At 50.2% G+C, this 12100-nt stretch overlaps 4 protein-coding genes across 4 annotated transcripts; 2 read left to right on the top strand and 2 right to left on the bottom strand.

Moving 5' to 3' along the window:
* Positions 1–863: 863 nt before the first annotated feature.
* N7533_007090 (uncharacterized protein) lies at positions 864–1612 on the top strand (the record flags this gene model as incomplete). Its single annotated transcript, XM_057103740.1, has 2 exons — positions 864–944; positions 1004–1612. The coding sequence occupies 2 exons, from the start codon at positions 864–866 to the stop codon at positions 1610–1612; spliced, it is 690 nt and encodes a 229-aa protein (XP_056958697.1).
* A 689-nt stretch (positions 1613–2301) lies between these two features.
* N7533_007091 (uncharacterized protein) lies at positions 2302–5620 on the top strand (the record flags this gene model as incomplete). Its single annotated transcript, XM_057103741.1, has 2 exons — positions 2302–3810; positions 3857–5620. The coding sequence occupies 2 exons, from the start codon at positions 2302–2304 to the stop codon at positions 5618–5620; spliced, it is 3273 nt and encodes a 1090-aa protein (XP_056958698.1).
* A 787-nt stretch (positions 5621–6407) lies between these two features.
* Positions 6408–9240, bottom strand: N7533_007092 (Zn(II)2Cys6 transcription factor; the record flags this gene model as incomplete). Its single annotated transcript, XM_057103742.1, has 4 exons — positions 6408–7812; positions 7869–8605; positions 8671–8782; positions 8879–9240. 4 exons carry the CDS (start codon positions 9238–9240, stop codon positions 6408–6410), a joined length of 2616 nt encoding a protein of 871 aa, XP_056958699.1.
* A 786-nt stretch (positions 9241–10026) lies between these two features.
* Positions 10027–11569, bottom strand: N7533_007093 (uncharacterized protein; the record flags this gene model as incomplete). The annotated part of the gene is made up of 2 exons (XM_057103743.1): positions 10027–11101; positions 11175–11569. The coding sequence occupies 2 exons, from the start codon at positions 11567–11569 to the stop codon at positions 10027–10029; spliced, it is 1470 nt and encodes a 489-aa protein (XP_056958700.1).
* Between the last annotated feature and the right edge of the window lie 531 nt (positions 11570–12100).

Here is a 12100-nt window from a genome sequence, read left to right on the forward strand (position 1 = left end):
CTATTCCTTTTAGCCTATTAGTGAGTATGTATCCCGTACCTGCTGTAGAAAGGGTTCGCGACAGGGTTAGAGAGCCAAACTTGTTGGCGGCATCTGGTGTGCTCGCTGCACCATTTACTCTGTGCCATCCAATGACAAACTTGCATTAGCCCAAATTTCGACGCCGTTTTTTAACCTGAAGCAGATGGCGGGCTGATCGACAAGAGGACGTGTAAGCTCAGGTGGGGAAGCAGCAGCATACCTTGTTTCACATTTGCCTCCCACTCCCGGACTAATGCCGTGTCCAACCCGGCTGCCAGTATCCCAGCAATGTCGTCTGTCGCGCCATATGCTTCAGAATCCCTGGCACATCGCCCTTTACTCTCCGATTAACCCCTGCATCGGCTCCTTCACATTGCACCAATGCGCTGGCGGCCTGGTAGGGCTCGGCCGTCTTCTCGCTGAAGATCGCTCTGGATTTGACAGATGGCCATGGAAGGAGTCCTCCAGGTACAGCCTTTGAGTCCTGATCCCCACAGTTCCCAACCCTGGACCCCTGGCCTAGATGTCTCGAGTGCACCTAGTGGCGGCATTGTGTCAATATACTCGGGAATTCCGCCAAACAGACATCACATCCTGCCGTCTCGGATGTCGCGCCAGGCCTGTCATATCTCCAATCCCCATGTACCCATGGAAATTTATATATAAAGACACTTGAGACCACCATGGTGATTTTTTGATCACAGTGCTGCGCGCTTACCTTCTTTTCTACCAACTCGAGATACTCCGTCACTGAGTGACTCCAGTTATCCACTCTTTACAATCCTTTTCATTCCAACTTTTATTCCTATCAAACCAAGATCTACCATCTTTTTTTCTTCAAAATGAGATTCAACCTTGTTCTCGGTGTTACCACTGCCCTCTGCCTGGCCCCCAATGCCATGGCCTGGAACATGCCTCGCGTGGTACGTATCCTCTTCTAACTATACCCTCTTTTGATATTCGGTTCTAACTTTCCCTATAGTTCGGCGGTGACAACCAGGCAGAGGCTACACCTACTGCCAAGCCCTCGAGCGGTGTTGAGCCCACCGGTACTTTCCCAACTGGTGCTTTCCCCAGCGGTGCTTCCCCCAGCGGTGGCTTTGGCGGTGCTTTCCCCAGCGGTGCTGCTGGAGGCCATCATGGTCACCATGGTCACCATGGAAGCGGACCTTCCGACTCCCAGCCTTCTGGGGGTGTGGAGGGTGGTGGCCAGCGGCCTTCTGGCACCATCCCATCCGGTTCTTCGCCTTCTGGTGGTGCCGAACCTAGCGGTTCGTCTGACAGCTCTTTCGGGGGTGTCAGCCGCATTGGTAGCAGCGGCCGTGGCTCTGGTTACAACAGCAATAACGCTCCTGCTCCTACTGGTGCTCCCTCCAGTGTTCCCTCTGGCACCACTGGCGGTGGTTTTGGTGGTGACTTCGGCGGCCAGTCGAGCTTTGCCAGCGCCCCCATCCCCGCCCCTACTGGATCCTCTGTCCCAAGTGCCGGTGGCCAGGGTGAAGGCCAGAGCGAAAGCCAGAGCGAGGGTCAGAGCGAGGGTCAGGGCTTCAAGCGTTTCCACGCTCGCCAGATCCGCCCTGCCCAGGTCTAAAGTCCGTATGCAATATTTGCACTCGTTTGTGGCATTTTCGCTGCCCCTTGTAAGATAGGCTAAGGTTGTGTACTCCTGTGGCTGCTGGCTCAGCTAGACAATGAATTACTACACAATCTTACGAAGCAAACAATTTGTGCTTATTTTTTCTTCTTCTCCTTTTTGTGTAAACGTATATCAATATTTTTCCTGCTGAATATTGTTAGTGCATTACTAGTAGGTATCAGTTGAATGGTGTCGCTTTCAAAGTTTGCCCGAGCCTCTATTGATAAATATATCAATTTTTCTTAATTTTTTTTTTTCGATCGGTGTCCTCCCCTCAAGCCTCAACAATTTTAATAGTTTGAATTAGGATGTATTAATTTGCAAATCTCTCAAATCCCGTGGATTGGGGAAAAGAAGCTCGAAGTAAATCGGCGCGTCTTGATTGGCTATAAAATATCTCCGCTGACTCATCAAAGCACCAAATTTCCGCGGAACTCCTTCTGCCTCATGATCATTCAATAACACCCTCCTGTCAACTTTGAGGACGGATTCGAATAATTCTGCGTTCGGAGCAGAGGGAGGAAGCGAATTGAAATCCCGTCCACATGCGCAACTCTTAATTGGATCGAAATGTGCCACACCACCCTCGCGCCCACCGATACCGTGATCCATTCGCTTGCGCCTTTCAGGCTCGCCGCCGTGTCATGATAAGGTCCTTGCGCCCCGGCCGTCTCTTTCGACTTGGCCGTGGGCCTAATACTTCCCGTCCGATTGCACTTCCGTGTCCTTCCCTTTCTCGCGCCTATTCCCGATCCTCTTCTCAAACCAGGCGCCCGTTGACACTCGATGAATACAAGTTCATCTGCAACTACACCGATTTATCGAAATCTCCTGTCAGTCTCAAGAATCGTAATCCAGATGTTTGGATCCCGTGCCTTGTGTCATGTTTGAAATCACCACAAGAGAGACAGCAGCCTACAACTTCGGTCAAATCAATCACTCAACATGCCAAAGATCTCGACCGAGGCCATGCTCTGATGAGCTATCTGTGGCTGGCAAAGACATGGAGGGAAATGGATCTCCTAGTACATCTTGGATTTGAGCTGAAACAATGGTCTACCGTGCACGCACTATTGAACGAGTTGATCGATACGTATGAGTTACTTGTCCCCTTCATCGGAGTCAAGAATCTTGCCCCCAATTTTGAGTGGTCCCTAGCAGAAGCAGGCCTTTCGTTGGATTCTCTATCATTTCTTAAATTATCCAACTCTGAACTTAAACAGGTCCAATTACCTGCCTCCAATCTTGATCTCAACGTCGCCACGAGAAGGCCTGCTGTGGAGAACTTTGGCCAGAGACTATTGGGGTCGGTGCTACTCAATCTGGGATCATTGGTGTTGTCAGCTGCAGACCGCCCTGCGGCCGAGTCCAAATTCGCAATGTCATGCGTGTTCCGTATCCTTGCTCGTTTGCATCACTTGGGACTGATTTCTGACAAGGTTTACCAGTATCAGCCTGCGGACCCGGATCAAATTTCATTCCGGCCTCCGGGACTAAATCTTTTGTCGACTCACATTATGACTGTTCTTTCAGACGCAGCATGGCTTGAACATGAAGCTACCCTCGCAAATACCGCTACCGAAGCTGGAGAGGAGCCACCATTTCTTCCCTTCAATGTGGGATTCCGGGAGCTTGGCCCAGAGATCTGGCTGGAACTTATTCTCTGGTGCTGTGTCGAGAATGGATTCTCCAAACAGGGCGCTTACCTGTTGAGGGATATGACCAAACGAACCGATGACCGGGCATGGAAAGTTGCAAGCTGGGCGCCGCTCGTCCGTTCTCTCGATACTGTCCGGCAGACCGATATCAGTAAAGAGGAATCTTGGCGCCACCCAGACAATGATGAGCCGCCCCGTCAGTTCAAAAATAACGACCGACCTCCATTCAACGGTCTAGGAAGGCAGACTATTAGCACTGAAGTCGTTGCCTCTTTACGCGACATGTTGCATAACAAGACTTTTGTCTCTGTTGGAACCACCGGCATGTCATCTCCGGAATTACTCGACCTCGCAACCTCTCTCACCCAGCTTCTTGAGCCTGCTGCGACAAAGGATGAACTCAAACTGACTAACAGGTTAACCAATTGGAACTTTAATCGGATGATAGAGTCGGGTGGTCTCATTCCCGATAAGGACCCAATTGCATTCGAAAAGGTCCTGCGATCTACTCAAAACGTTGTTCCACCTTGGGGGGGGACAGCCTATCCCTACAGACACACGACTCAATGACATTACGAAAGCACAAATATACGATGAAACCGCTGCCATATCCGGCCTCATCGAGTATAACGTCAGGGACTCTGCACGCACAATGCAAGCCGCGACGGCATTCTCTGGTTATTCTCGGCTTCAAAGCATCGTTGACGCAAGCAAGTCATACCATATCAAAGAGTTCTTCGAGAAGTTCAATCAGTATGATTCTTCAGGCCCCTCGTTCTTTGAGTCTCGACAACTTGAGTCAAGTTTGGGAGAATCATCTCTTTCGCAAATACAGAGTGTGACTATGGCCGAGCTGCTCGATCTAGTTACAAATTGTCGGGCGTTTGACTTTGGAAATTGGTTGCTCTTCAACAACGATATTGATGGTCCTCCGATCGCCCAAGCTTCATACGGCGACCAAGCCCTCGCGCCGTCGATTCTTCGCTTCGCCGCTGCCACGCAAAACAAAGAGCTCTCTGATAAAGTTATCGCAGCGCTTAGTCCACCACTAGGTTCTAATACGCTGAAAGCTGTGATCAACTTGCACGTCTCAATGGAGTCATGGGATCGAGCACTTCTCACGCTAGAGTTCATGCGCGACTACAGGGCAAAATCATGGGGCTTCAGCAACATCAGCGCACTAGCAGCCAAAATTCTCAGGCTCGACGGATCCATTCAGCGCAAGCTGGCAAGCGGGTTTCAGTCAGCAGAAAAGGAACAAGAGAGCCTCGCTAGGGCATCTAACGTTCTTATTCGTCTCTTCCAGGGAGACTTCTCTACGTCGCCCAGTAAGAGCGAGCGCGTAAGCAAATTCCAACAACTAGTGCTAAAGCGCATCTGGTCGTTATTTGATATTCTGCCTGGTCCATTGGCGGATATTCTCAAGCAGGCCAACACAGATCACGCCTCGCCCCGGGACAAAATTCTTCAGGTTCCCATCAACGCCTTCCACGACATCCTATCTGCTGTGGTGGATGTGCATGGCAGTAAGGCAGGCAAGAAACTGTTCGATGAATGTTGCCTAGACGTACAAGCCCCTGCTCAAGTTCGTACAAAGGCCGGTGGTGTTGTACGTTTGCAAACCGCCGCTGAGCGAAATCATTACAAAGTCTCTGGGGACCGCGGCTTTAATGCTCAATGGCATGAATATCGTCAAACAAAATTGGTCATCCCGAACGTGAGCACCTTCCGCATCCTCGCGCAGGCTGCTTATAGGGAGTATGAACTTGATGCGGCTCATGCCAACGCCAACCAGACTCCTCCCTTCCTTCCAGCTTCGCCTTCTCGTGCGTCTCCTCTTGTCACGCCGCACTCGCTTGTCGAACCTTGGCAGAACGATCCCCGAAGCTCAACACTCAATGGCGGACTAGATTCAAGCGCTATCCCGCCCGCCACAGAACCGGAGGCCATCCTTGACTTCTGTGTCGGCAAATTCATCCAGGAAAACATGGAGGAGAACTCTATTGAACTGGAACTACCGGGGTATATGGCACGCATGCGTTTCCGGGGCATTCTTGGCAACGAGTCCTTCCACCCCCCTAGTCGGGCGAAAGAGATTCAGGACGAACCCTGGATGAAATCCCACCTACCTGTTAGAGATAAGGCTCAGACCAGGCCTGTCAAAACCAAGAAGGAATCTTCGAAAACTTCGCCAAGTCTACCAAAGGCACAGGCTCGACCGGCCAAAGTCCAACCAGCTGAAGCCAAATCTGCTCGAACCAATCCGATTGAGAACAACCCCGCCTTAGAAAAAGCCAGCACCTGAGATCAGGCGCTCTGTACATTATAACTATGTTCTACTTCACCAGAAATGTATATACCCCTCTGCATCTGGTTGTCATGTACCACCACGAATGTTCTTGATATCCTTGCATAAAACAAATAGATGGAGCAAAATTCATTTTTTGAATATACACTTGAAATTTGAGAGGAAGATAGGTAGTCTTCAAATGCGAGACCTGTCTTGTCATTTGAAAACTGGAAGTATATCGCCAGATGAAAGAAATGCCGTAATCAAATTAGGATAAACCTTGGAAGGCCACCCCGAACTCCAAAATCAAAGAACCATTGCCCAAAAAGTAAATGACAAAAGACGAACGCCTCCGGTTCCTCCTTTTGATCCGTAGTCCCAAACCAGAACCTGAACCAGATAAATTGCAAAGCACACGCCTGTTCAATCCCGCACCCGTCCGATGATGACACCCTGGTCTAGAGCGTGTATGGCAATGAATCAATAATAGTAAGAGCCATGATAGTAAAAATAACAGAGAATAGGGAAGAAGAAGTAGTGTGGGGAGGAGAGAGAAATAATAGAAGTTCAAAGTTACAAGGTATGCCTGCTTTCCAAATGCCAAAGAATCAAAAGAAATCCAAAGGGGGAAGACACAAGACAAGAGGCGAGCGTATGAATGCCAACCCTTGGGAAGAGATGGAGATAGACGTTGTGGATGCAGAGAAAGGTGGAAAATTAAACACATGATAGAGGGATAATAATTTCGTTTGCTTCGACTCGTAAAAGGCATTTTCGTAGACGGAAAGCTGATAGCATTACCTCAGCTTTGCTCCCAGCGATCATCCTCGTTATTGTGAGGGAAGAAAGACCGGATGAACTCGCCACTAATGGGATCGTAGGGGAAGTACAGATCATCGACGATCTGCCCATCTGCTGAAACAGAGCTAATGGGGTCCGCGTCCGGAAGATCCGAGAACGCTGGGTAATTATAGTGATCACCTCCCAACTGGAACGGCTGGTTGAACTGGTTTGTCAATGAAAGGTCTTCCAGGTGGGGACCCCACATGTTTTGCGAGCCTGTTCCTGTGAAGTTGTCGGGCTGAGAGACATCCGTGGAATCAAGGGTGGATGTGGGTGCGGGTTGGTAGGTGTTTGAAGGTATGTCGGAAATATCGAAGTGCATGCCAGAGGCGAGACGGCGCAGGCAGATGTCGCAGAGTTGCCAAGCTCGTCGGGAGGCGACGCTGTGTTCAGACATAGCGTAGAGCCATCGAATAGATTTCTTGGACTGCGCTATGAATTGCTGCTCTCCTTCTGGCATGTGGACACTACCAAATGACAGTTCCAATAGTAACACGGTTGCAGCCTGCATGAGGTAATGGAGAATACACCACCAGGGAGCGATCTCGTAAAGCTGAACGGCACTTGGCTCATCTGGGATGAGGTCCAACATTTGCATTGCAGAATTCAGTGTCAACATGGCCATATCATGGCTAAAAGATGACTTTTCTGCTGGATCTTTCTTTTGAGCATCTCGTCGGCATAGGCATGGGCGGCCCAGTGTGATCCGCGCACTATAAAAGTGAAAGGCCAGGGCGAGCTTGCTACGGAGTTGTTCAGGTCCATCATCAGTTTTCTGAGTGAAATCAAGACTAGATGGGATACCTGTCAACCACAGGTCAATTCGAGACCGAAGTTCACCGATGCGATTCTCAATATGCGCCCAAGGCACCATCACACAGTCTGTCGAATACACCTTGTTTACAATTTCCTGGGTGACGACTGCCAAATCACAGTAGTAGAGATGACAAAGGCCGAAATTGAAAGCTAAGCCCTTCACCCACAAATTGTCACGCTCGCGAGACTTGTGGGTGGCCTCTTTGCCGCCGTTTGGGTTGAGTGGCATATGACGAACCCATACACTGGCCATTACCTTGTTGATTCGGTCATCGCGAAGATGAGAGTTGTTGAGTAATTCAGCTGCTTCGGGTTCCTGTAATTGTTCCTCTGTGAAAGGAAGGGGTAGAGGTGTGGTGCAAATTCCATCCAAGATACAGGTAGCCCGACCTGTCATGATGCCTAACATGTGCTCGAAGGTGTACAAGCACCACCAAACTCGGTATCGGGCCTCTTTGGAGATATTTGGGGTTGTTGGACTGGTACTCTTCATGTTGATGCCAAGAGTAATGGCAGATCGCACCGCCAACGCGGAAATTCTCCACGCTCTAGGTCATTATTAGTATGGAAAGAGCATAATGCTTGGTCGCGTAGGTTCAAATACCGATTGATCTGATCTGATGAAAGGAGATAGAATGCAATAAGACCCTCCACTTGAACCTGCTGAAGATCGGGATGGCTAAACAAGACATCTCCATTCATACTGAGAATCCTGGCTCGAGTCAAGTACACCAAATGGTCTTTGTCATCCCCTTGCCATGGCGCTTGAATTAGATGGGCATGCTGGGCAGCGATAGCAAATATCATGTTCAGTATAGCGAGCCATTTATCCCCAGGTCGGGCAGAACTGTCGAAGAAAGTTCGATATTGAGCACTGAAGAGAGGGCGATTGATCATAGGGAAGAAGGGATGCACGGTACGGAGATAGTCGTCAAAGAGTTTATCGGCCAGGTCCCGGGATGGCATAGCGTAGATATCCACCGATTCAGGAACAGAAACGTCAATGTCGTCTAAGTGGTAGCTCACAGCATGAAGGGCGAGATCATCGTCTTGTCGTTTGCTTTGTCCTGGCTCCAATGAACCTGCCAGTCCCCTGGAACGATTTTCCGCCTCGCGCTGAAGTCGTTGCATCCAAGTGACCTCTGAACTTTTGCTCATAAACCCGGTAGCTCGTGATTGTTCGGTCCGGTTCAAATCCTCCTCTACGCGGTCAATGGCCTCAAGTGAGCCAATAGATGAGGGTGAACTAAGATCGTCGGCGTCCCCATTTTCGTCCTGTGGGGTAACTGAATGGGATGGTGCGCTAGCGTTTGAAGACGACTCGTTTTCGTTGTTACCATACTGCGAACATGTTAGATGTAATGAGCAATGCGAGTATTTTCTCTCCAGGTTCTCAAGTGACACACCTTGTCCAGCAAGCTTCGGATACGATCTGCAGTCTTAGTCTCGACCAACATCCCTAGATCCTTCAGTAAATTTTCATAATCGACCGCTTTCTCGGAGAGCGATTCGACTTGTCTATAAATTAGAAATGTATCAGTAACCAATATGCAAGCCAGCACGAGGGAATCCAAATTCATCGTGCGCATACGAAAGAACAGTGAAACGACAAACCTTTTTGTCTTTTCCTTCCACCCGACGGGGTACTGGCACGAAATGCGCAGTTCACGACATTGTCGACAAACTGGTGTATCACCACTACACTTCGTTTTGCGCGATCTGCATGATTCGCAAGCCCGGGGAACGCGGCGGCCATATCGAGGGGCGATACCGGATCGCGAACGAGGGATGGCAACCTTGGCAGGGCCAGTGGACCCGACTTTCAAGGTTTTCAAGGTCGAAGCCGAATCTGTGACGGAAGCCGCCTTCGGGACGGCAATAGGGGAATCGTCAGGACGGAGAAGTTGAGTCGGAAGTTCCTTTTGCGATGTAGGTCCTTCCCTCGATTGGTTTGGAGGCTGGTCATCCATCGTCATCTTTGCGGTATGCTCCTCGTGGTGCAGGTAGGTGTTCCGAATTGATAGTAAAGAATGGAGGGGAATCCCTGTGCGACCGAGGGTGCGAATTCGGTCGAGCAGCCGGGATGGAAGTCGGTCGCTACCGATGTAGTAGTTTAGGGAGACATGGGATCCATTTGGATACCTAATTTGATTCGCAGGGTTGTAAGTACTAGGCGATCGCAAGGAGGAGAGGGCGATAAGGCGGTTACGAAGATGGTGGCGGGTGGGGGGAGAAATGGAGAAGCGGCTTAGTCAGAATTGCTGCCGAGATGTCCCATGGACTCTGGAATACGCGTGGATAATATCAAACAAGATTTCGATCAAAGAATGATCCATGGTTTTGCATGACGCCTAAAACATACATAGACAATCGCTTTTTTGCCCTTCTTTTGATGGTAAAACAAATCACAGCACACAAAATAAACAGTTCCCAATCCCAAATCCTCCCTTCTACCCATCCAGGGTGAGACCAGAAAAAAGAGTAAAAGTAAGAGAGAAAATAAAAAACCCATCAACAAGATGTATATATACAGGGAAAAGAATTAGCAGGAAAGGAGTAGAACACGGCGGAGACAAGGCAGCCGACATGTACGCGGTCAAGGGAGGTAGATGGGAAAGGGTTAGATCAAAGGGTATAAACGATATCGGTGGGCTCTTGTAGGGCCGACCGAGAGAGTGGAGAGAGAGTGACAGAAGTTGGGAAATATAGAAGCATGGAGATGGAGAGACGCAGAGAGGAGACCGTGAGAATGGCACGAAAGCTTAGATTTCGCCAAACATCTCATCGAGCTCATCAACCTCTACGGTCTCCGGGTTCTGCAGCTCTCTCCAGGAATCCAGAATAGGCTCGGGGGCCATGGCGGCCATAGCCCGAGGACCCAGACTAAGTTTCTCGTGAGACTCAGTCAAATCAGACATCTTCAGGTCGACATCCGGAAGACCGCTGTTCAACATGTCAAGAGATCGCTTGAGAGTTGAGATGGGAGCGGCATCCGGGTCGGTCGGAAGACTAATCTGCGGAGCGGCCGGGAGCGACTCGGCCCGCTCTTCTCCAGCATCGGTGAGAACACTCGTGCCAGACGAGACTGATGATGCGATAGAGGTGAGCGAGGGAGAAGGAGAGGTTCCGAACAAGGCAACAGCAGCAGCCTCGTCGAGGTCCTGGTATTCCTGATCCGCAGCATTCATGTGGGAGAAGTAATCACTGTACTCCTCCTCGGACATGCGTTCACCATGGAGCGAGGGCGTCACGGATCCGGCATTCACGACGGATTCCGAAATGCTCATCGCATCATCCATGTTGCTGAGGCCCTCGGAGAGAACGGAGATTCCCCTCTCGGCGGAACCCTGGCGGCTAGCTTTCTCTTCGGATGCGCGTTCCCGCACAGCGCTAGCAGTCTGAGTGAATTCCTTCTCGTCGCCCTCCAGGGGCGGAGAGGCCGCGCGGTGCGAGTGCATCAGGCGGGTATGGCTGGATGGGTCCGGGAACTGATCAGAGGGAGATCCCCGACCGGCATCACCGGCCTCTTCTCCTTCGAAATCGGGTGAGGACAGGTCCACTTCCGGGCTGGGGCTCCGTTGGCGCGCCATCACATCCTCTTCGTCTTGATCTAAGCTCGAGACGCTAGGTGTAATGTTCTTGCCGTCGACGCTCGAGACCAGCTCGTCGGAAGGTTCCGGAATAGGTTGACGAGGGAAGGTCGTCAGGTAGTAGTACACTTTACGTGGGTGGATATTAATCAGTTCCTTGGCCATGGGGCACGGCGCGAGAGCGGTCCATGAGCGCTTCATATAGGCGGCCAGGCGCGAGGAAAGGAGGGCAGCGGGGTTGGCGGAACTAGAAGGATTCTGTTAGCATTTGGAAGGAATGGACTGGTGAGGTTGCAAATGATTGCAAGAGGGGAACGTACTTGGCGACAGTCGCATTCAGCGCAATAAGAACCGCGGCCAGTTCTTTAACCAGATGGGGACGATTGCCCGTTTTCTCTAGCTGATGAATCACGGCGACAACAATATCATCATTAATACCTTCGGTATCGATCTTAGGCGCAACCCCGCGATCCAAGGGTGAAGGAGGTGGCGTGTGGTCGAATAAACCATTCCGGGTGGCGCGTAAAACAGTTTCCCGCTCGGTAGAAGGCTCGGGAGATAATGAGGTATGCGATCGCTTCACTTTCTTCGCGGGAGGCAAATCCTCAGTCGCATGAGCGCCTTTTGAAAAGGAGGGCGAACGACGCGATGAGTTGGGGAGATGAATACCTAACGATGGAAGAGAGAGTGATTTGCGACGGGTATTGTACGGCATAATGATGACCGGTTGGAGGGAGGGGAGAGGAGGGGGAATATTTGGAGAACAAAGGAGGAAGAGAAGAGGGGGGGGGCGAAAGAATAAAGGAAGGACCAGGAAACAAAGTCAAAACAAAAAAAGAAGATAATAATAATAAAGTATAATAAAACAGAGGATAATTAGAAAAGTTTTGAAAGATGAAAGGTTGAAAGGGGGGGAGAGATGATGGGAAGGAAGAGAGAGAGAAAGGGTTATGGAAAGATGCGACAAGCTACGGAGTACGGATACTCTCAACTCAACTCAACTCACTTTCCAGTCCACTCTGCTCTTCTGAGGAATCTCTCATAGTGGAGACTTCCTCGATTTTTTCGCCCTTTTTTTTTTTTTGCTCTTCAATTTCAAAGTTTCGGTAATTACCATACAGGAATCGGAATCACCGTCCCGCTGATTGGCTCTACAGATGAATTTCTGTTTGTCTTACCTTTCCCTCCTTGGAATGCTTTTCGCCCATGGCTCGCCACTACAGAACTTCCGGTTTCAACCTTCGAT

Source organism: Penicillium manginii (genome assembly GCF_028828005.1).
Source record: "Penicillium manginii strain IBT 31320 chromosome Unknown utg000005l:1.0-5665137.0:1.0-5668048.0, whole genome shotgun sequence".
NCBI classification, from domain to species: Eukaryota; Fungi; Ascomycota; class Eurotiomycetes; order Eurotiales; family Aspergillaceae; genus Penicillium; species Penicillium manginii.